This window comes from Hemiscyllium ocellatum, chromosome 48 (genome assembly GCF_020745735.1).
Source record: "Hemiscyllium ocellatum isolate sHemOce1 chromosome 48, sHemOce1.pat.X.cur, whole genome shotgun sequence".
NCBI classification, from domain to species: Eukaryota; Metazoa; Chordata; class Chondrichthyes; order Orectolobiformes; family Hemiscylliidae; genus Hemiscyllium; species Hemiscyllium ocellatum.
The window spans coordinates 14,787,421-14,811,306 of NC_083448.1; the positions used below are offsets into that span (position 1 = coordinate 14,787,421).

The 23,886-nt window shown below is 41.9% G+C and overlaps 1 protein-coding gene across 1 annotated transcript; it reads left to right on the forward strand.

Moving 5' to 3' along the window:
* Positions 1-131: 131 nt before the first annotated feature.
* LOC132836847 (E3 ubiquitin-protein ligase MARCHF5-like) lies at positions 132-16,705 on the forward strand. The gene is made up of 7 exons (XM_060856378.1): positions 132-321; positions 5,328-5,530; positions 6,556-6,686; positions 8,437-8,620; positions 9,945-10,111; positions 12,019-12,151; positions 16,401-16,705. Exons 1-7 carry the CDS (start codon positions 287-289, stop codon positions 16,496-16,498), a joined length of 951 nt encoding a protein of 316 aa, XP_060712361.1. The 5' UTR covers positions 132-286; the 3' UTR covers positions 16,499-16,705.
* Positions 16,706-23,886: the final 7,181 nt, after the last annotated feature.

Consider the following 23,886-nt stretch of genomic DNA (forward strand, 5'->3'; position numbering starts at 1 on the left):
GACTGACGATGGGCCCGGCCAATCAGCACTCGGGGATGGGAGAAGGGGCGGGGAAAAAAGCGGCTTGCGGGTTTTCGATGGGTCGCGGCGCCCCAACCAATGGCCAGAGACTCTAGTCCGACGCCGGGCGTCCGATTGCACAGCTGGCAAAGAAGGGGTAAATCGGATTGACCAATCGGATTGCGAGCCGCCGCGGCTGCGTGGAAGGTTGGAGGGGGCGGGGCGCTGGAAAGAGGCGAGCTAAGGCCCAAAGCCTGGGGCTGGATTTGGACTTGGATCCTTGGGGATGGCAGCAGCACAGGGTTTCAGTGGGCTGGAACGGTGAGTGGAAAAAGGAGGGCGGTTTCCGCAGCACTTCCCACACCCCCAGGCAGTACCTTTCAGAAGGTCCATTCTCCAACCCGCCTACTTCCTTCCTCTCCCAGAGGATGACTCTGATTGAGGAGGAGAAGGGGGGAAAAAAGTAAACTGGCTGGAAAAGCTCTGGCACCCTTTCTCGGAGAGAGAAGAGGGTGACAAGAGTTCACCTTTTCCAGTCCAGTGTGACCCTTGTTCATGAGTCAGGATGACTTTTTTGGTTGTTGATCCACTCCTCCTCAGGTACACAGACCAGAAGGAGGGTCAACTTCTCCTCTGATAGCAACTACTGACCTATACCCTTGTCCCGACCTGAATTTCCTCAGCACTCTCTGCTTTTCAGGATATCTAGGATCCTCATGGCCAGATGTAGGGTAGTTGCAAGGCACTGGGCATCCAAGCTACCTCCCCCTCTTCCCACCTGGCTTTTTATCCTCCGCACTCTGCTGGGGTCTTTTGTTGTGGGTAGGGGATGGGCACTTGTCCGGCCAACAGCATTTCTTGTTGGAACAGACTTTGAGGATGCGCTTGAAAGGTTTCCTCCCTCCACCATCCCTTCATTTCACTCGGTAATGTCTTGCCGTGATGAAGCTCAGAGCAGGGAAAGCTTGTTTTGGGGCAGTGGGGTGTTGTGTCAGACGTGCAGACAAAGTGCCCCTTGAAAAGCACAGGCTGGCAGTCACCATTGACTCGAAGCTGAATATGCTGACCCGAGAGTGAGCATTGACATTGGAGTGCCAGCCTTCGTTTTCATTTCCAGTGGCATTGCTAAGTGATGATTCTACAGGGATTGGAAACGTTTGCTGTCCAGAGTTTGTGTTGTCTATTGCACATATAGGAGGGTAGGTAACAGTGCAGTTGAAAATGCGTTGCTGGTTAAACCACAGCAGGTCAGGCAGCATCCAAGGAATAGGAAATTTGACGTTTCGGGCATAAGCCCTTCATCAGTGCAGCCATGTTAAATGTGACATTTGTGCAAGGTTTGAGGTTGTTATCGATTGGTCTGTCCCTCCTAGGGTCGGATATTGCACTGACACACTGGGGATGATGTTCAGTTTCATTGTCAGTTTGTTACCCGTGCTGAGAGTAGTCTTTTGTTTGGCTCATAAAAGATCTTGATATTTTTGGGAATAGTGTTTGTCAGCTCGTGCACACTTGTAGAGAATCTTTGTCTTCAGGATACTTAGTGTCAGACTCATTCTCTGAATGTACAATGATCAGTTGGATTTCCACCTTTGAGTGTGTGCACATGCAAATGTCACATATTATGGTTGGGTTGGTTTTCCTCATCCTCTAGAGATTCTATTCTCCAACAAGGAGCATCATGGATCATGCCTGGAGTGTTGGGAACATTATTATAATGGCACAGCTTTGCTTCATTGCAGCTCTCTTGCTAAGCATCACATTGGATCCATTCATGAGGATCACCATGCGTTTCTACTCATTTCCTGTTGGCATGCACCAGGCAGGATATAATTATGAAATAATGCAGGCAGCCAAATTTGACACAGACTGTGCCAACCAGGAAGAATCTGCGGGCTTTGTGTACTCCAAGAGGATGCTGAGGCTGCTGTTGCTCTCTGCGTTTTTCTTGGACTTGGCTTCCATTCTGACAGGACACAAGACCCTATTACGTTAGCATAAACAGTCTTGATCCCTTTTTGAAGATGGTTACAATTGTGACTTCCTGGAGATGTGCCAGATGAAGGAGATGAGATTGTGCATTTGGAGGGAGAGCATTTCTGTTTGATACTTTAATATGGTTTCTGAATGCATAAAAATCATTGTTAATTCTCAGCTCTTGGATCTTTTCAAACTTTGGTCATTCTGTGGTTGTGCCAAGATAATGGCAAAAGCATGCAATGGTTTGTGGTTTGTGGTCCAGACTGACACTTGATAGGGGAGATGTGGAGTTTGCACATTCTCCCCGTGTCTGCGTGGGTTTCCTCCGGGTGCTCCGGTTTCCTCCCACAGTCACAAAGATGTGCGGGTCAGGTGAATTGGCCATGCTAAATTGCCCATAGTGTTAGGTAAGGGGTAAATGTAGGGGTATGGGTGGGTTGCGCTTCGGCGGGTCGGTGTGGACTTGTTGGGCCGAAGGGCCTGTTTCCACACTGTAAGTCTAATCTAATCCTTGAACTGTTCCTTCCAAAAGAGCTTACTGCCTTCTGACCATGATGAATGCCACTCAGTGGGCCAGGTTCATTGGTGCTTGGGCCTGAGGTGATCTTGAGTTTTCAGAAGCATCCACACATGTCACGGCTATCAGCAGGTTGTTAGATTTCCTGAACATTTTCCAGCTGTGATCTCTTGTTACACCAAGGGTTTTATGTTGGACTTCAACTGTCATTCATCTGTAAACCTAATTTAGTTCCCTCAAATGCAGGAAACCCTTGCACTTAAGTTTTAGGAGTTCCTGGATGTCCTGGTTATTCGACTCAAAGGGACCTTCATCTTTCTTGAGAGAGAAACCAAGTATGTCCTCACAGATGCTGTTCATGATGAATTGAAGGGCAGATCAGATCCTATGAACATTCCATGATTCCTGTTTGCTGAGTGTCTCCATGTGACATTTGCTCACTGAACAGGCAGACCTTTGTAGAGTCATTGACTCCATTGATATTCATGTTCTGGTAACACTGTTTTTGCTGCCATTGCTGTTTTTGGGCCAAGTTTTCGCTTTCAAATAGACCTGTTGAACTTCTACCCAGTGTTGTATGATTTTTAACTTTGTCCACCCCAGTCCAACACCAGCATCTCCACATCATGTTTTTGGGCCAGATGGAGATATTAGGCAATGGTCAGTGCAGCTCCAGTCATGGCGTGAATCATGCAGATATGCTTGAGGTCCCTCACTCGGGCAATGACAGAGTCAACCTGGTGTCAATTTGTTTCAAGTGAAAGCTTAACCATGCAGTCTTCTATTTGTCTTTCTGACAAGAAATGGTACTTGTTATCGAGGGGTACTCGGTTGAGATTCATTTTCCTCATTCCTTCTTGCCAACCAAACCTTTCCAGAGATTTGAGTCCCTCATCTTCTTTGGGTTACAGGACAACAATGGATCCTGTTTAGAAATATTCTTTGGCCTTGTCTGATGCTTCTACTGTTGGACCATACACAATGACCACTGATCTGGCTTCAGATGAGCTGTCATGGTTGGCTGAGTCTTGTTTATCCCAAAAGGGGTCTCACTGTGATGGTCAACTCATTTGTTTTTTCATGTCGAAACCAATCCCATGGAATCATTTTGCATCTTCAGTCTTGCCTTTCCAGAAGAGATTTGTCCACCTTCTTGTCCTTTGATTGGTCTTCTCCTTTCCACCATGTATAAGCCAGGCCATCAACGTTGCCTTTCCAGCATTGGAATTTCATATTTGTGGTGTGACAGGAATTTGTGAGAGTCAATGTATTCCAGGTTCGCACTTGAATTTTGAGTGGGTTGAAAGTGACAATGGGTGGGTTCCTTTAATGTGCAATGGCTGATGTATACTGACAACAAGATAGTGCTGGTGCAACAAGGCTCTGTCTATTGGCCAATATACGGACAAGATTGGAGACCAGGCTACAACACAGAGACAGGAACTGACCTGCATGTCTTATTGGCCCAATCACCCCTTACAAAACATAACAGCCCGGAATGCTGCTTGTATTGTCAGAGCAGAGGTAGTGCTTTTCAACATTGCTCCCCTGTGAAACGAACGAAGACTCACTGCTGCCACAGCAGGCTGAATCTTTCACTTATAAACAAGTCGTATTATTATTGCAGCAGTGCTTTTTTTTTCGCTCCAAAATTTCTAGTTATGCTTTCACCAAAGAGCAAAACCTAAAGTTGTCCCTCTGGAAAAAGGGGTATCCATGTGTAAAAACAGGCCGAACAGTTTGAGGACAAATACTTTCAATTGTCTCACTTTGTGATTTGTTCAATAATTATAGCATGTTGTCACAGTTTGTCTCATCGCAGCTTTAAATCCCAAAGCACAGCGGTGGGATCAGCTGGGAATCAGCGTAGAGTCAGGCAAATGAGCACAAACCTGTCTTTCTTTTTCTCTCTCTCTCTCCTGCCCTCCCCCTCCCCCCTCCCCCCCCACCCCTCCCCCCCCCACCCCTCTGAACTTCGCACATACCAGACATACCATTCTAATCCTCATGCCCGTGCCCCTCATTTCCCTCTGTTTCTCAGGCCTTGAATCCCACTGACCCTCATTACCTTGTCATTTGATGTTCAGCTCCATATTCTCTCCAACTTCATGCTACTGCCTCCCTACCCATACTCCCTCTGATTTTCATGCACTCACCACCCATTTCCACCCCCCAGCAGATGTCACTACTCATTATGTGACCCTAATGACTCCACCTCTTCCAGACCACCTCCACCAGCATTTAGCCTCTAATCAGTTTATCCCCATCCTCTCCTTGCCCTCTCTTCCTTTGACCCTGTCCCCTCTTCGGTAACCACCTCTGGTCACTCTTAGATTCCCTCCACTCCTTCCTGTAATTCCCATACCTTTACTCTTTGTTGTTGCAGTCCCATCTCTCCAACCCTCTCCTGCATGTTAATGTTGTCAGCCCATTTGCGAGTTTCCAGGAACAAAAGATTAATTTCTCGGGTAGTTAACACTTAAGTCCCAAAACATCATAGGGTGCTATCTCATGAGTTTAGCCTGAGGGTCAACATGCTGCAGGAGAGAGGTAGGGTTTGAGACAATGAGCTTTCAGGTTAACCCCGAGCTTGTGTGGTTCGACATTATCGGTGAAAGATTCAATGGGGATGGGGGGTTGCAATTGTTTTAAAATGAAACCTACAGGGATATGCCCACCTAGAGTTGGCAAAGTTATCCTTTTTGTCTTCCAAATGTTGTTTTTCTATGCTTATGCCTATCTTTAAGATATGATGATAGATGGAGCTACTGTCAAAGAGATACAATGTTTCCTCTTGTTTGATAGCAATGTCCTTGATTGCTTTCGGCAGGAACTGCTGGGTATGCTTTGCCACTGACCTTGATGATCGCTCGGCAGAATGGGTAAGCCCATGTCGATGTAAAGGGTCCACAAAATGGATACACCAGGCATGCCTACAACGATGGCTGGATGAGAAACAGAAGGGGAACAGTACAGGCCGAGTGGCCTGTCCACAGTGCAACACTGAATATCTGATCGTCTTCCCAAAGTTAGGTGCGTACAAGACTTTGACCTCCTCTCTCTCTGTCTTCAGCTCCCCCATTAAAAATGCTAAATTTATAAAAAAAACCTTTCCAACCACAATGTACTAATCTGCTGGTTTTCACCCTTCCGAAATGCATCATGTATGTTCAGCTACTTCTTAAGAATCCATTCTTCCCAGCTGAGCCCAAGATTTGGAATGTGGCCAATACCGTGCCTTAAATTCAATCTCCAAAAAAAGTCCTTTCGACTAAACATTAATCAGTCGTTTAGATTGTTCATTAAGCGACTATAATTGTACTACCTATAATTTACAGGGTTGCATTGGTATTAGCACTGACTTTGCAGAACAAGAATTACAACACTCATAATTGATACACACAGAATTGAAGACAGCAATTAGATCTCCATCTGGATCATTGTGATTCAGTCCACTGCCCTCATCTTTTAATGATTCAAGACTCCATGCTGTACATCGCTATGACTATGACTCTATGACCTCTAAATTGTGTTCATAAACATTTGATCGAAACTGTCAGACTTGGTACTCACTGAATTTGTTGACCGTGACGGGCAAAAATAGGAAATGGAGGAACTCTTCCTCCTATTTTGGTAATTAACCATTACTTCATCCCTTGAGCCTAAAGAATTGTCCAAAGACATTGGCCAGTGAGCCAAAGGAGGAGATGTTAATAGGGGTAAACCTGGTTAAAAAGCTGAGTCTTAAATCTTGCTTTAACAATATGAAGTGCAAAGGCAGAAGGTATCTTTCGGCTTGCAGTCTGAGACTGGGAAGGTACCAGAAAGTACAAGATAACAAACACAGTTGTATGAATAAGCTAGAGATGAATACAGGAAGGGAAAGTTATTCAATCCTGACCGAGCACCAGGAGCTATTTAAGCCTCGCAAAGTTTCCAAACTGGGAGCCTAATGACCAGATTTGCTTTCAAAGCATTATCTGAAAAGAAACCAGAGTATGATGTAGTTTTATGCATAACTTGTATTCATGTTGTTTTTTTGTAATTTTTTTCTTCAGGTCCAGTCGTTTACTCCTTGCATCAAGTTGACCGCATTCTGTCCAAAGCCAGCCCCTTTGCAGCAGCCAGCATTGTGGTGGGGACCGTCTATTGGTCGGCAGTGACTTACGGAGCAGTGACTGTCATGCAGGTCGGCCTTCCCATATCAAGTGGATTGTTGTCCAGAGTCAAGAATTGTTAACTCACTGGCCACTTTGTATCAATTGTTAAGTCAGACCGTGACTTGCTGAAGGTAGCCCTTGTGAGAACAAGGTGGTCCATATTGCAACAGGGACAACAGGTCAAGTCTGTGACCCTAAGATGTGGAAAAACACAGTAGTGACAATTATCGTAGGATAGTTCTGTCACTTGGAGGTGTTGAAGTTTCATATAACTATTCAGTTTGCAATTGTAGTTTGCATGTCTTGTAATAGCATATCAGTTTTCTGCTCTACTTGTATTTTGAAAAGGGTTTGAATGTTGCATCGTCAACTGTGTGCAAGCAGTTTATGGTCAGATTCCAGTGGGCAAGCTTCACAGGTGTGTTCTGCCATTTACCGCATCGCACAGTTGGAAGCAAGAAAGCTGCATATCCCCATCCTGCCTATATAGGTTGGTTACACACCTGAAGCAGCCAGTTACTTCCATTTCACCCGTGGCATTGACTTGCTCAGGTCACAATTCTGCTGGATTCATAGAGAACTCATTAATGAAGTCAGTAAGATTCTCTGGGACTTTCACTTGACCCTCACCCTTAGGGAGAACAATTCCACTATCATGTAACTGAATGTAGCAAAACTTGGAAATTTCAAACCACGAGGAAGGCATCACAACAAAATAGATGGCAGTAAATTGTCAGATAGTTCAATTAAATAACAGGGTAACTTGTCATGAGAGGAAGGAGCAATATGAGGTGAGCTGGGCCATGCCTCAAACCGTGATGCTTGTGGCCTGGGAGCTCTTAAGCGCTTACACTCGGTGACGAAGTCAGAAAATTGCCTTCATCAGTGCTGGCACTCCTTGCTAGATTAAGAAAAGCGAATTATGGATTATCACGTTATTACATTGCATTAAACAGAACAAAGTACTTTGAGAGTGTTGCAGAGCAGCAGCCTCCATTGTCTTTGGCTGTTAGTTTCATTAAGTGGATATCAGTGAGCATAACAATTTACTTTGTGCAAGAACATACTAAATATGTACAGGATTGACCATATGGCCTTTGAGAAGCTTCTTCAGCTTCAACTTTCCCACTCGCTCCCCAAACCCTTTGATTCCCTGATAACCAAAAATGTGTCCATCCTGCCCTTACAGGTTTTCAACAATGGAGCATCCACCCCTTTTGCGTTAAGGAACTTCAGAAGTTCAGAGCTCTTTTTAAGTGAAGTGATTTCTCCTCATGTCAGTCCTATATGATTGGACCCTTGTGCAGAGACTGTCCCTTATCCTCAGTTTTGCTGACCTTGATGTCTGTCCTGTCAAACTCCTTGAGAATCATTTCTGTTTCAGTAGATCACCTGTCGTTATTGTCATTTCCCAAGAAAATCAGCCCAACTTACTGAACGACACATCATGGGACAACCACCTGAAACCAGGGACTGATCTTGCCAATGAGTTTTTTGGGTTTTGGAGACTAGTGTTCAATCGAAATGTGAGCTTTTCACACAACATAACTCGCACAACATAATAGTTAAGCAAATAGTTCAGATTTGTTGGTGGGGGGCATATTATGAAAGCATTTAAGGGAATAGGTGATGAATCTCAGTTAGCAAAGATGAGTGGAGGCTTGACTGACGTCCCTGGGCTGAATTTCTGGTTTCTTCGCCAAACATCCTATATAATTCGATGCAAACAGATGGGTTTTGGACAACACTGTAACTTGATCTGTCTTGATCTCTCTGTAGGTTGTTGGACATAAGAAAGGTTTGGACTTAATGGAGCGGGCAGACCCACTGTTCCTGCTGATGGGGCTTCCTACCATTCCTGTGATGCTTATTCTGGCCAAGATGATCCGGTGGGAGGACTTTGTGCTTCGCATGTGGCGCAAATACTCCAGCAAGCTGCAAGTTCTAAGTAACATTTTCCCAGGTGAGACTCCAGGCTGGTCCCATTAATCACTAATCACTGAATTGTCATATAGACAGGAAGCCAAGAGATTTGAGATTTTTTTTAAAGAAGAATTGTAGCTCAGGTTGAGGTTCAGGTTGCAAGTTTGCTCGCTGAGCTGGCAGGTTTGTTTTGTCATCATCAATAAATACATCGATTTGGACCCCATTTACCAACCTCTGACAAAAAAAAATGTCATCCACCTTAAGAGACCAAGACACACAAAAAGAGAGTGGGACACAACACCAGGACTTAACAGAGGCTCACTGATGATGTTACCTAGCATGATGACAAAACATCTGAAAACGAACCTGCCAGCTCAGCGAGCAAACTTCCAACCATGGTTATTTTAGTTACTCCTTTCTCATGGATGCAAAAATGTTCATTCTAATCATGTTTTGGCCCACGTATGTCAGATGTTCATATTTGTTTCTCTGCATTATCTTGCAACTCCTAATCTGTACACCACCTTCAGTTGTGCATCCCTCCAATATCTCTGCATTGATCTAATCCTGGTTGCTTGACCTCCAATTTTAATCAGTTGATGGTAGTGCCGACTGCTGCCTCTGCTGTCAGCTTTCGTGTCCTCTTTATGCTTTGCTAACCTTTCCTTCCTCCTTTGCGAACCTCCTTAAAATTGACCTCTTTATTCCAGATGTCTTTTGATCTCCTTAAGTAGCGTTGGGCAAATTGTATTTGCCTATGCTTCTGTGAAGAGCCTTGGGATGTTTCAGACAACTCTGTCCGTCTCGTTTCACTATCTTTCTTTTTAAACCACGCAGTATTTTGATTGATCTCATACACTGTTCAATCTTGCAGTCTCTTGTTCTCATTGCATTTCCCTCACCATCACCCCTGTTTCTTAATTGCATTTGACACTTTCTAATCACATTGTATATCTAGTTTTTGCTGAAATTGTCCATCTTCTCCCTTGTTGAGAAGCATTGCTCAAAACGATGGATCGCCAAATGCTGGAGAAGACCTGATAGATAGATAAAATGAAGAACTGTGGATGCCAGAGATCTGAAGCAAAAACAGAAATTGCTGGAGAAATTCAGCAGGGCTGACAGCATCTGTAAGGAGAAAACAAAGTTAATGTCTAGAATAAGTGTCACTGAAGTTCAAACCTTGACACAGTTTTTATCTCCACCGATGCTGCCAGGACCTGATAGGTGTCATTTTTAGTTGTTTCAAGCTGCTTTGAGAAATGAACAATGAAGTCATCCCTGCAGTAGCAGTTTGACTGGATGTATGTGCAGCTCCCTTCATTTTATGTGTTATTCAGGTTGTGTTGAACATTGTGTAGGTTTTGGATGTCCCGTTCCTCGTATACCAGCTGAGACCAGCTATCAGAGTGACCACATGTCTGTCTCCCGCATCTTGTGTGGTGCCCTTGTGTTCCCCACAATCTCCAGCATGGTTGGCAAGCTGATATTCAGTGGTGTTCACTCCAACCTCCAGCGAACCATCTTGGTGAGTATATGTACCACGTCCTTCGATTTTTCTCCCTTGCTCTCCCAAATGCGCTGACTTGTGCCGGGACTCGATTTCATTTGCACCATTGGTCTTTGGTCATTCTGGAATGTCCAGTGCTTTAACTAGTCATCTTGAGTGAGGCTGACTTTAAGGCTTTGCATTTCCTCAGTGCAAACAGAAGTCATCTGGATAGGATCTTTTATTGTAGGTATGCATCATTCAAGCCCAGCTTGAGTACGTTGCCTAAGCTGATGCTGAATGCGAAGCACACTGGATTTTCCATTCCAGTGACCTCATGGTAGTGATGGAAGGGGAATACCTGGTTCCTTCACTTACTGTCTACCATTCTTTCCTCATCCAACACCACTAAAAGTAGATGGGCCATCATTCACCTTTCAGCTTCTTTGTTGTCTAATAGAAGAATTCATGCCCTATCAGTTTGGAAAGCTCTTCTCAAAGGCCTATACAACCTTTTCCACCTGGATGAACCAACCTCTCACAATCTGTCCTGTCAAGCTCTTTACAATCTTCATACATTTCAATGATATCACTTCAAGTTGAGATAATATAGTTTCATACTGTTCAGATTTTATCATAAGCCTGTTAATGAGTCATACAGCGCAGAAACATGCTGACCAAGATTCTCAAACTAAACTAGTCCCATTTGGCCCATATCCTTCTGAATGTTCCTTATTCATGTCCCTGTCCAAATGTCTTTTAAATTTTGAAACTCTTCCTGCATCTATTGTTTTCTCTAGTTTATGAACCACCTGTTTTGTGAACAAGTTGTCCCTTGGATCCCTTCTCAATCCTTCTCCTCTCAATTCAAAATTATGCCCTCCAACCACTCTGCATTGGTTGTAATCTCTCTTGGCCGGCTGTGTAAGTCAGCGGGTATATTGTCAGCTAAGCCTTTGGATAATGGCAGTTAGATTTCTATACCTCTTGGAGTGTAATCCCATTGCAATAGTCTCCTGTCTCCTCAAAAAGGAACAGGTATATCATAGGTTAGGATCGCTTGTAATTTCCCCAGCACCAAATGTCCTGCTGATGGTCGCAATTAATTCCTCACAAAAGGCCTACTTGGGGCAAGATCAGAGGTTTGTGGTCAAGTGACTTGTGTTGCATTCAGAGCCAATGCATGGACGGGGAAAGAAAATCAGAAAAATCAAGATTTTATGTAATTTTTGAAAGCCTTACACTGCTAGATTAAGAGTTCAGTCTGAACCACTGTAAATTCATCTGAGTTTGATTTGAGGATAATTCCAAGTGAAACCTGTTAGATAGATCAATAGTTCTCAAGAATTTCTGTATCCATGTGTTAAGGGTTTCTTTCTTAACAAATGCAAGAAAACAAATGTTGCATGGGCTCAAACATTCTCAAAAGTGAAGGATGGTTTCAACCAAAGAATTTTGAATTGGGGTGAAGGGAACTCGGAAGTTGTTTTGATGAGGGACACAAAGGGGCAGGTGAACAATTTTCACTGAAGAGCAGCTTATTAATTGGGAGGTTATCGATACAACAATGAAAGATGAGATTGGTGAAAATTGTCAGGACTTGAATTGCTGAATCAGTGACAGTAACAGAATGTAGAATCCAAATATTAAGGTGTTGTGGAAAAATATTCAACAAAAAAGGGGAAACAGTAAAACTGTGGGGAAAGCCAGCATTATGGGATGTGGAGAGATCATTCAGAGAGTCATCCAATGCACAAATGGCTCTCTGCTGAATTGTGAAATTCCAGTTGCTGCTGTATAGATAAATGGCCTTGTGAAACAAGGAGAGTCAAGCTGAACTTTATGAGAAGCAGCTTTATGGATCCATAGCACTTTGCAACTATCTTGCTGTGCGTCAAGATTGACTTTCTGTCTCTCTCTCTCTCTCTCTCTCTCTCTCTGATCAGGGCGGGATTGCCTTCATTGCCATCAAAGGGGCCCTAAAAGTTTACTTCAGACAGCAGCAATATCTGATGCAAGCAAACCGCCGGATTCTGAACTATCCTGAGCGAGATGATGACCAGGAAGAACTCCAGGCAGGTTATGAGGATTCTGGGAGTGACTAAAATGCTTATTTGCAAGAGATTCGTGCTCTGAGATGGACTGTTTTCACTTTAGGCCTCATGGAATTGGCACTCGATATCACCCGTTTTGGGGACATCACCACACTGAGAGATGGCAAAATGCTGATCTGGAATCCAGCCCCCATAGAGCTGGTCCCACTGGTTTCTTTTTAAACATGGGCTGAATATCTACGCTCATTTTTAACTGGCATTATGTTCGTAAATCTTACTGCTTGTCTGTTTGATATTTCAAACTCCTCTCAGCAAACCTCTGCCAGAGGCCACAGTCCCGAGCAGTACCATGCTTGAAAGTTCCTGTGCAAGTATGACACCATGCCTTGGCAGGACACGATTCCTCTGATTGTAGGAGGCACAGTTTCTGTCTGAAGGCTGGGAGAACTTGAAAACTCAACAATGTTCTCATGGCATTTGCTGGACAGGAGAAAGCACTCCATCTCAAGTCTGTATGATACACCAGACTGTGCAGATTCTAAAAGGGATGGACGTAGAGTATCAAAGATGTGGATGGGATCTGAAGTGATTTCTGTCGACCTTGTAAGCAAATCAGATTATTGGCATCTTTTAAAGTGATCTAAAAATTCTTCTGTCAGACCCTGTGATATTTCAGGCCACAAGAAAGAAGAGAAATGTAGTGAAAAGTTAAGTTTGGCATTCAGTGAAGTATCACAAGCTTCTGTCCCACAGAGAGAATTTTCTAAGCTCGTTGCATGTGGCTAAAACAAGTGTATCAAAATAAGTGACTTAATTTTATAAATATATATTTAAAAGTTGATAGTGTAGATTAGTTTTTTTTTTAAACCCACAGAAAATAATTTATTTTTAATGGAATTTGCTTTTTTCCCTGCTGTGGCAGCCCTAATAAATTGACTATTTATGCAAAGCTACTTGGAATAAAATGAGGAATCTCAGTAAGTTGAATTTAATTAAAAAAAAATGCCAGCTCTGATTTGTTGCCTGTTTCTTCCTCTGGTGTTGATGATGTACATGAATAAGTCTTGACATCAAGGCTTTTCTTTTTTTCTCTCTCCTGTTGCTATTTCTGTGCATGTACACAGAAATATTACAGAGGTTGTGCCACCCTGAGTTGATGAGTGAAGCAAGAGCAATGGGATACTTGTTGCCTGGAGTGCAAAATAACAAAGCATCATATGTTCTTTGTTCTGCCCCCTACTTTATGCCCCTACATTCAGGTAGTTTGGCAGCACAAGGAAGGTGTGTTTCAATTGCTCTGGGGAAGCAAATGGAGAAAATAACACAGAGCTGAGATCTGGCAACTTGAACCTGCCTGAGCTCCTCTCATTTCTCACCCCTCTGATTTTCATTGCCCCATCAGTGGCGACTGGGCTTTCAGCTGCCCAGGGTCTAGACTGTGAAATTCACTGCCTGAGCTTCATAGCGTTTCCACTGCTGCATCTCCACCTCACTATTCTCCTTCAAGAATTTTGTTAAAACCACCAAGTTTATGCTCATGGACGTTAATTTTTTCTTTTGTCACTCCATGTCAAGTTTTGTTGCATTCGCACTTCGCTACACTGAACTGTGTTAGAGGTGATATATGAAACTAAGTTGTTGCTGACATGTCAGTGAAACAATATCCCTTCCTTGTAACTTTGTCTTTTTCATCTTAAAGTCCAGAAGCTGAAGTCAACAGGGCTATTCTGTGACTGGATTGTTCCACTTGCCCTCTGGATTATGTGTGACAGTGAGCTACTGGTTTGTAATATTGATTTCCAAAAGCTGGTGGAGCTAAAATATTCCATCAGTTTATTTGAGGTTAGTTCCCACCATTTTCTATTGCATCCTGAAAATTGCCTGTGTAAAGAATTACCTAAATCTCCTGCGGGACCTTCAGCCCCATGTTATTGTATTAAAAAAAGAGATCGAATGTCAATTATTCAGTGAGGTCTTGATGGAAAGTGAGCGTAGATGGATACTGATCAATGAAAATGTTGATCTTGAATATGGTGTTTCCTGCGACCAGTTACCTTACTCCTACAAGGTGTGTAAGCACATTTGAGCAGAATTTGTCCAAATATGCATCTAATGAACAAGATTAAGACCAAACACTAATTCATTTTCTCCAGCCTCTGTCTGGGTTCTTCAGCTGAGTCGTCACCTCATTCAGGCATCCCCAACTTAAACCATATTGTTCAATACGGTCCACTGACTCCTGTTTATGTTGTGGCTGATGTTCATCTCTTCGAATTTCTTTGAAAGTGTTGCATTTAAATTGCTGATTTACAAAAGTCATTGCCTACTGCACAAAACCTGAACAGCCTCCTTCAGTTCCATAACCCAGTTTGTATATTTGCCCCATCAGTTCCTCCTTGCCCCACGGTCAGTGATAAGGCCTTATGGCACGATAGCTGATCATACTGGAAATCTCTCTTTACAAATTTGTCCTTGACTTTAATATCTCCATTCACCCCAAAGCCTTTCAACCCTTTTAAACCGCTGCTGCATGTATTCCACTGCACACGTTTTTGACCTGCTTTAGTTCACTGGCGCTTAAAATCCTCAGATTATACCTGTTGTTATACTGCATGCTCCAGTCCCCACTTTGCCTTGCCTCTTGCAGTTCTGTAATTCATCAAAAACGTTTTCCTCCCTAGATGCCCTCTATTTTGTGTTTTGAAAGGAAGTTCGTACCAGACTTGAAATATTAACTCTGTTTCTCCCTAGAAATGCTCCAGCTCTGCTGAGTTTCTCCAGCATTGCTCCAGCTTTCACGCATCTGCAGTGGTTGAAGTTCATAGTCTTCCTCCAAATTTGCTCTTAATTCTCTCCCCTCTCGTTGCAAAATGAGCAGTCAGACCCTCAAATAGGCTTTGCTCCAGGCTCTGGAATTTATTGTATACTCGTTCTGGTTCTGTACCCTCTCAAATCCACATTTTCTATTTAAAAAGAAAAACACTTATTCAGGCAAATCTTCATTGGCTCTTTCTTTGGTTTAGTGTCCCTTCTGACTGATGATGAGTCGTGTGTGTATCTTTGTGAACGTTGGGCGTATCATTTGTTGCTTCCCATTCTAAAGATCAGCTTATTCCTGTTCACAATAGACTTTAACCTGAAGGAAGAGGGGACAGACTGAGATTCATGAGAACATGAGTAACAGGAAATGGGTCAGAGCAGGAAGGAATGGGTGTAGAATGTATACTTCAAGTAAATGACTGAAAACAAAGCATATTACAAGTCACTTCAGCAGTGAGATTTCAAGATCATGTACATTATGTGTAATTTGATTTGGTTTTGTTTTTATTTTGTCATGTGTAGTGTAATACAAAAGTACAGGAGTGCAATGAGAAGGGTCTAAGGTCGCCACACATGGTGCCATCTTCAGCTTAAGTATCTAGGTACAGACTCTTAAGAACAAAGTCGAAAGAAAGAACAAAATTAGAAGTTAAACATTGCAGTAATTATAGTGTAGTGCAAAACATACAAAATAAGGTTTAAATAAGGTTGCAGATCTTAGTTTTAAATGGAAAATGAAGAAATGAAGCTGAAAGTTCAAACTTTCCAGTCTTAAGTGCTTAACCACAGTGGAAAAGCACGTTGGTGCTGGCAGGTGGGACTAGATGGGGCTGGGATATCTGGTCGGCATGGACGGGTTGGACCAAAGGCTCTGTTTCCATGCTGTACATCTCTATGACTCTGTCTGGAGTCTCGAATTGGTTTGAGACCCTCTTTGCATTTAGTTATACTTCATTTAAAAACTGATATATGTCGCAGAGAGAAAATTACATTTTCTAACTGTGTTTGGCCACACCTGCTGCAGACCTCCTAATTTTGGTCATCTGCCTTGGACAATGATTCAGTGTTGGTTATCCAGCCATTCAGCCAAAATTCAACATACTTCCATGTGGGACAAAATGTATACTTCCAAAAACTTGGGATCCTCATCCTGATGGCGAACATAGGTGTGCTGGTTTAACTTGTTCTCCACATTTCGGCCTGAGGTTGTGAGTAACTGAATAGTGTGTAAGTGTTACACGTGCACTAATCACAGACAGCAAAAGGTAAGCTGAGATGGATTTTTTTTAACTTTGCTTTTGTGTCTCTTTTTCTGTCTCTGAATCCATTCTTTCTTTTCATCTCCATTCATGTATCTGCACCTGATTTGACTCTACTATTTGCCCTTCTCTTCCCTAATCCCTCTCTCTTAATCCTTAAATTCTATGATTAATTTGCTTTGTATTGACAGGCAGAAACTTTGAAACGTCAGGAAGCAGATGGACGGAGAGAAATCTACCATGAATCTGAAAGTGGAGGTCACAAGTGTAAGGTCATCATGAATAGAATTTAGGGGCAAGTTGTTTGTCCCAAGTGCAAAAATCTGGAATAGGCTATCAGAGGGAGCAGTTGAGTTGAATAGTACTGATGCATTTGCGTAGGAGCTAGACAAACACGAGAAAGGAATATGATATGCTGATGGAGTTCACAGAATTCAGGAACGTGAAGGCTTTGGTGGAGCCTAAAACAGCTGCAGGGAGTGATTAGTCAGAATTGCATGTTGTTATGCTGCATTTCAGGAGCAACTTGTAATGCAATTTTCCAGTTTTTCAACCAAGAATCATGCAAAATGATTGTGACAAAAAGGGATTGGAATCTCATACAAAACAAAATTTAATGTAACTAATTCACTAATTGCAAATCAATGGGCCTTATCGTGATCATCAATAAAAAGTGATCGGAAATCTGTTTGTTCACCTTTATCCTCTTGCACAAATGGTTTGCTGAAGATTGAGAGTTACAAAGGAGTAGTCATTCTCTGCTACCCCTCTTTTTCTGTCACAGTTTTGAGCATAAAAATCTCGGTGCTGTCTTCCAAATGACATGTGAAAACAGGCAATGTCAGGTGAACATGAAAGGTCCCATGGTTCTATTTTGAAAAAGGGTGGAGAATTATTCCGTTGACCAATATTTATTGCTCAAACAAAATCACAAGAACCAGATTGTCTGGCTTTAATCTTAGTGCAGTGCTGTTTGAGGAATCTTTGTTGTGTGCAAATTGACTGCCATTTTCCTACATCATACCAGGAACTAGACTTCAGAAATACTGAATTGCTTGTGAAGCAACTTTTTTTTCTGTTCATTTACTCTTTACGCGAATGCAGAAGGCCTGGCCAGACATATTTATCATTTATTTGTTAGAAATGTGTTTCCTTATTCTTGATGTTTCGTGTCCTGTTAAGGGTTAGTTCTTTAGACATCTTCCTCTCTGGCAACTCTTCTGTCGTATGTGAACATGGGCCTGATAATTGGGAGATATTAGAAGAAATTAGCTATTAACCTTGGACATACATTTTAGAGCAGCTGCTATTTTATTGATTCTTCCAGAGGACAGTTTTTCTCCCCTTAACACGTTTGAAGGTACAGGCTCCTAAGTTAAGCTCTCACAATTGGAAGGTTTTGTTTTGCAGACAATTGTAAACTTACAAACTGAGATTAAGGTAAGAATGATTATAATTTGTACTGTGTATTAAGTGTTGCATCTTCACAATATGTGGTGGCAACTTTTACATTTATGACCAATGGTTTTGTTTCAATGAAGGATTGAAGGATGGATCAAGTCCTATGGAAACACAGAAGATAGGAGCAGGAGGAGGCCATTCGGCCCTTTGAGCCTGCTCCACTATTCATTACTATCATGGCTGATTGTTCAAATCAATAGCCTAATCCTGCTTTCTCCCCACAACCTTTGGTCCCATTCGCCCCAAGTGCTATATCTAGCCACTTCCTGAATACGTTCAATGTTTTGGCAGCAACTACTTCCTGTAGTCATGAATTCCACAGGCTCACCCATCTCCTTCCTAAATGGTCCACCCAGAATCCTCAGACTGTGACCCCTGGTTCTGGGCGCACATGCCATCAGAACATACTCCGTGCATCTACCCTGTTTCATCCTGTTAGAATTTCATAAGTCTTTCTGAGATCTGAGCTCAGGAGTTGGTTCTTTTTGCAGAAATGACAGGAATTGTGAAACAGGTTTCTGCAGCTGCACCAAAGGGGCTCAACTCGTTCACGCAAGAACTGGATAGATTTCTGACTAGTGCGGAGATAACCTCTGAGAAAACAGAGTTATGTTGATTGCATCTTCTGGATGAATTTCTACTTCTTAGGAGGAGCTTTTTTTAATACTTCTCCCCAAAGGTTGGAAAGTGTCGTTGGAACAGTGTACAACTTGGAGTATGATGGGGAGGCAACTTCGCACGACGGGCTAAAGAGAACCAGTTGTCTTTTGCTGTCCAAAGTTGTGCATATCTAACTCCACCGTAAGAGAACCAGATACTGACTAGAATGTGAAAGTGAGTTTTGAGAGGTATTAAAAGGATTATTCTGAGAGGTGGCAGGGTCTTGGCTTTGAGAAATTGTACCATTTGACCTTTCATCCTATAGGCTTGGATTCCCCTTCAAAAAGACAATGACTGATATTCTACCGTGGCTCTACTTTTATGCATACTCTCAATAATTTGTATTTCTGACTTAAATATACAGGGTACTCTGACTTTGCCTCAAGAGACTGCTGAAATGCAAATTCGAGGTTATTACAATGATATTCTGTACTATTCTTATTCCAAATTTGAGTCAGATTGTGGATGTTGAGCATTTCTGCATCGGCATCTTTCAATAAGTGTTTGAATAAGTCAGTCTCAAATTAGTTTCAACTGTTTTTGTGGATCTTTATCGATTCATCTTCAAATATTTCCCCATTGCTTTGTTCAGCAGAGCTGTTTGTAATTGCAGAACCACAACATTTGGTTTTTCACAGCTTGGGTGTGTTTGGCATCACCCATTCCTTCCTCAAGTCCTCTTTGCTGTTCTTGAACTTGCGCTTTGCACTTGGATAGCTGATGAACTTGTCTCATTCATTTTGAGGCACAATGGAACCAAAGACAGAGGCAAGGGAGAGGACTCTAGACTGAGTAGCACTCACCATTTCCGAATTTTTCCAACCAAGACAGGGGTAAAACAATTTATTAGCCAGCCAATTTTCTACAACTACCACCTTTCTAAGGGCTCTGTGGGGCAATTTTTATGTGTTGTTTAAAACTACAAGGTAAGAACATCGTAGCAGTAGGTATGTCAGACTGTCCACACAATACAGAAGCTTTCTTCGCTTCAGGACTTATAAAACACACACCCACACATGCCCAGCTGTAAGATTTGGAACCTTCTCTGCTTTTGAATGACTCATTGCGCAATACAGATTGTTGACAAAGGTGGAATCTGTTCAGAAATGCACTGTCACTCAAAATTATGCATTTCAGGGTCAGCCTGTTCATTTGCAGACAATAAGTCAGAACTAAGTATTTTTCAAGGATCGTATCCTTGGCATGATAAAGATGTCACATGCACATACACACATACCAATGTTTTCCTTTTAGCAGACCAGGAGATGTCTGTCATCTGAATGCAAGCTATGACGGTAGGGTTTGATGGCTGCTGGCATCTTGCCCAAGTACCTGCTTTCCAATTATCAGCAAGCCATTGAAATACACTGGGCATTCTGTCTGAGATGGATCCGGTCTTCACTCAAAGCCAACCTTTGTGTAGTAATCACCTCGCAAGCCCAGGGAACAAAAGCTTGATATTTGCAATGCAGCTCACAGCGTTTGGGTGTTTGTGCCAGCATTGAACATATTTAAAAATATATCCTCTGCAGCCTTTGACAGACAAGAATTTCTGAGAGAATTCACTCCCTTCTGAGAGAAGTGATTCCTTCTCATTTCCATCATAACTGGGTAATCCCATAGTCTGAGATTATACCCTCTGGTCCAATAATATCTTCAGATTGACTCTGTTCAGCTACCTAAAAATACTTCATGTTTCAGAGCCGAGAGTGTAGTGCTGGCAGAGCACCACACTCTGGACTGTGAGCTCCAGCGTCTGCAGTCCTCGCTTTCTCTATGTTTCAATAAGGTTTCTTCCAAAATTTGCAATCTTCTAAATGACAAAGCATATAGGCAACTCAGTCAACCACCTCAAAAGAAAATTCATCCATGCCCAAAATTAGTCTTATGAACCCTCTCTAGATTGCCTCAAATATTTTCCTTTCGAAAAAGGAACCAAATCTGTTCATAATATTATAAGTATGACTCTAAGTATGCTCTGAGTAGTGCCTAGTATATCTTTAAGCAAGACATCCATATTTTTATATTCCATTTCCTTTGAAATGAAGGCCTACATTCCATTGACTTTGTCTATTACCTTCTGAAATGCATGAGGAGGCCAAAATGTTATGCTGTGGCTTCTACATTCTTAACCAATTTAATTACTATTCACCACCTATTTTTATCACGCCCAAGTGCATTTTCCCACATTATATTCAATTTGCACTGGTTGCCTTTTACCTATCCTGCTTTTTAACTCCTCAAAGAATTACAGTAAATTTGTAAGTCATGATTTCACCTTCATGAGGCTATCCTGACTGGATGATATTACGTGTTTCAAAATGCCCTGCGATTACACCCTTTATGATAGACTCTAATACTTTACCAATGACACATGTTCAGCTACCTGACCTAACATGATCTATTGTTTCAATGTTTTCCTATTTGAATACAGATGCTATCTTGGCAGTTTTCCAATTCTCTGGGATTTTTCCAGCATCTAAGGTTGCTTAGATGATTACTGCCTTTGCATCAACTAAATCCATAAGGAATTCCTTTAATATCCCATGATGCAAACTATCAGGTTAAAGGCACTGATCAGCCTTTAATCAGTTTAGTTTCCCGAGTAATTTTTCATTTTTGATTGTTATTATATTTATTTCCTCTCCACGTTTGGTCCTTGATTTTTTTTTGGTATTTTTGGAATCATTTTAGTGTCTTTTACTGTCAAGACCATTGCTGAGTAGTTATTTAGAAATTATGCCTTTTTTTTTTGATTCCCCATTTTTTTTTCATAGCTTCATTCTATGTTTACTTTTTTTTTCAGATTTCAGAAAACTCACACAGTCCATTTTGAGAATACTTGCCAATTTACTCTCAAACTTTATTTTATCTGTCTTTTTATGTTGGTCATTTCAGAAAAAAAGTTGACAATCCTCTGGCTTTTCGGTAATCTTTGCCTCTTTTTTTGTTTTTTTTAAATGCTATCTTTAATGAGTTTATCCCCATCCAAGAATCCTTATTTCTCACTGGATTTTTTTTTTGCTATTTATCATAAACTATTAAAAGTCTGCCGACATTCGTCAACCATCTTCGCAGCTAAACTCCTGCCTCAATCTACTCCAGCCAGCCCTGCCCTCATTCTGCTCTGGGAATGACCCTTATTTAAGGTTAGCACTGTTGTGTCCAATCCTAATTCCTTCCTCCAGGCTATGGCCAGTCTTTTCTAGAAGATCTTCGGATCCAAGATCATCTCTTGCGATTGACCTTATTCCATTTCATACTCACAGAACTACCTCAGCACTGTTCATTTCTTGCCTCTTCTTTCAAAATGTTCCATACACTTAATTAGATTTACTAGCGTGTTGCTGGGTATAGAAGGTTTGAGTTAAAAAGAAAGACTGGATCAGCTGGGATTTGTCTCATTGGAGCATAAGGTTGAGAGATCACCTCATTGAAGTTTATAAAATCATAAGGAGTATAGATAGGATTAATGGTAGTTGTCTTTTCCCTGGGAGGGGGATTTCAAGACTCGGTGGGGCTCATTTTTAGGTGAAAGGAGAGAGATTTAAAAAGACATGAGAAGCAATATTTTTACACAGAGGGTGGTTCATGTGTGTAATGAACTTACTGAGAAAGTGATGGATATTGGTATAATTACAACATTTTAAAGATTATTGGATAATTACATGAATGAGATGGTTTGAAGGGATGTGGGCCAAGAGCAGGCAGGTGGGACTAGTTTAGTTTCAGATTATGTTTGGCATGGACTGGTTGGACCAAAGAGTCTGTTTCTGTGCTGCATGACTCTGACTCTGCGACTCCATGTTGACCTTGGAACCATGTCATCATCGTCCTATACGGTCATTTCATAATCCCATAAATTCATACCCAAGAGGGAACAGTATCTATCCCCCTAATTACACTGTCCCTCTATTATTTCCTTCCCCCCCCCCGCCCCCTGCTCAAATACCTCCCTGTATCATGATGCTCTGGTAAGTTTATCCATATTCCCTGTAGTCCTCTTGCTTGTTCACACAGCATGCAGGAAAATTATAACTGTTGTGGCACGGTCAGGGCAAGTCGCCTCAAATGATCCCTGGAGGCCCTATGCCAACCTCACCCGCAGTCACACCCTCCAGTCATTGATCAGACTCGAAATTTAATTTTGAATTACTAAGTCTGAACGGTGTGACTGGCTCCTGTTGCAAATGTTCCAGATAGCCTTCCTCCTCTCTAATATCGGTTGGTATGTCCAACTCACACTCTGGCTCCTCAACTTAGATTTGAAATTGCTCGAGCTGCAAATACTTCCTAAAGATGCATTCGCTTCATGTTCAGTAACACAACATCTGTACATATTAGCATTATCATATTTTTTTCAATTAATTATGCTATACTCCCTGTACTTTAGAGTTTATGATAACTACTTAAAAACTGTATCAACCTGACATTTGACAAGGCTTTCAAGAAAAAATGAGAGCTAGACACAAACTGAGTTACTTGATTTAAGGACAACAAATATTCACCATTCTGATTCATGAACTGTTCCTTTCCTGGCATGTATCCCATTATAGTTCATGCTTTCTCTCTGCTGCTGGTCTCAGTGCAGGTCAGCCTCTTAATCTGCTCCTTTTATACTGTAAACATTACTTCATGCAGCAAACATCACTGAGAGTCAAAGAGATATACAGCACAGAAACAGACCCTTCGGTCCAACTCGACCAGATATCCTAATCTCGTCCAATATTTGATCCCTCTAAACTCTTCCTCTTCATGTGCCCATCCATATACCTTTTAAATGTTGTAATTGTATCAAGCTCTACCACCTCCTCTGGCAGCTCATTCCATACACTTATAAAAATCACATATCAGTTTGCAGTACAACAGGTTTATTTGAAAGTACAAGCTTTTGGAGCACTGCTCCTTCAGCAGGTAGCTAATGAGGCAGGATCATAGGACATAGAATTTATCATTTAAAATCCAAGTGTCATTCAACTGATGTAATGCATTGAATAAATCTAGATTGCTGTTAAGTATTTAATCACTTAGAATGGGTTTGTAGGTTCCAAATGATTAATATGTAAGTCCCAGAATGTCTTTCAAGTCACATTCCTGAGACAACTTAAGGTTTTATCATTATTTAAAAAAGTGACATCTCAACTCAGACAATGTGTTAAAGGTGTGAGGTTAGAGTCTGTCTGTCTCTAACTTGAGTCAAACTGGTTCTATTTCCAAAGTAGTAATTTATAAAATGTCACATGGACTGACTGCAAACAGATCGTGTGCTTTTTGAACAAAATAGAATGTATCTGCAAATACAAATCTGCAAACACTAGCCTCAGCACAAAAATGTTTTCCCTGAGGTCTCTTTTAAATCTTTCCCATCTCACCTATACCCTCCAGTTTTGGACACCCTAGCCTGGGAAAAAAGACCTTGGCTATTCACCTTATCCATGTCCCTCATGATTTTATAAATCAATAGAAAGTCATCCCTTGGCCTCCAACGCTCCAGGGAACAGTACCCCAGCCTATTCAGGCTCTCTCTATACCTCAAACCCTCCAACCCCTGCAACATTTT

Coding starts and splice junctions, on each gene's coding strand:
- LOC132836847 (XM_060856378.1), top strand. CDS start 287: ATGGCAGCAGCACAGGGTTTCAGTGGGCTGGAACG. Junction 5,531..6,555: donor GATCGTCTTCCCAAAGTTAG/GTGCGTACAAGA, acceptor TTTTTTCTTCAG/GTCCAGTCGTTTACTCCTTG. Junction 8,621..9,944: donor TCTAAGTAACATTTTCCCAG/GTGAGACTCCAG, acceptor AACATTGTGTAG/GTTTTGGATGTCCCGTTCCT.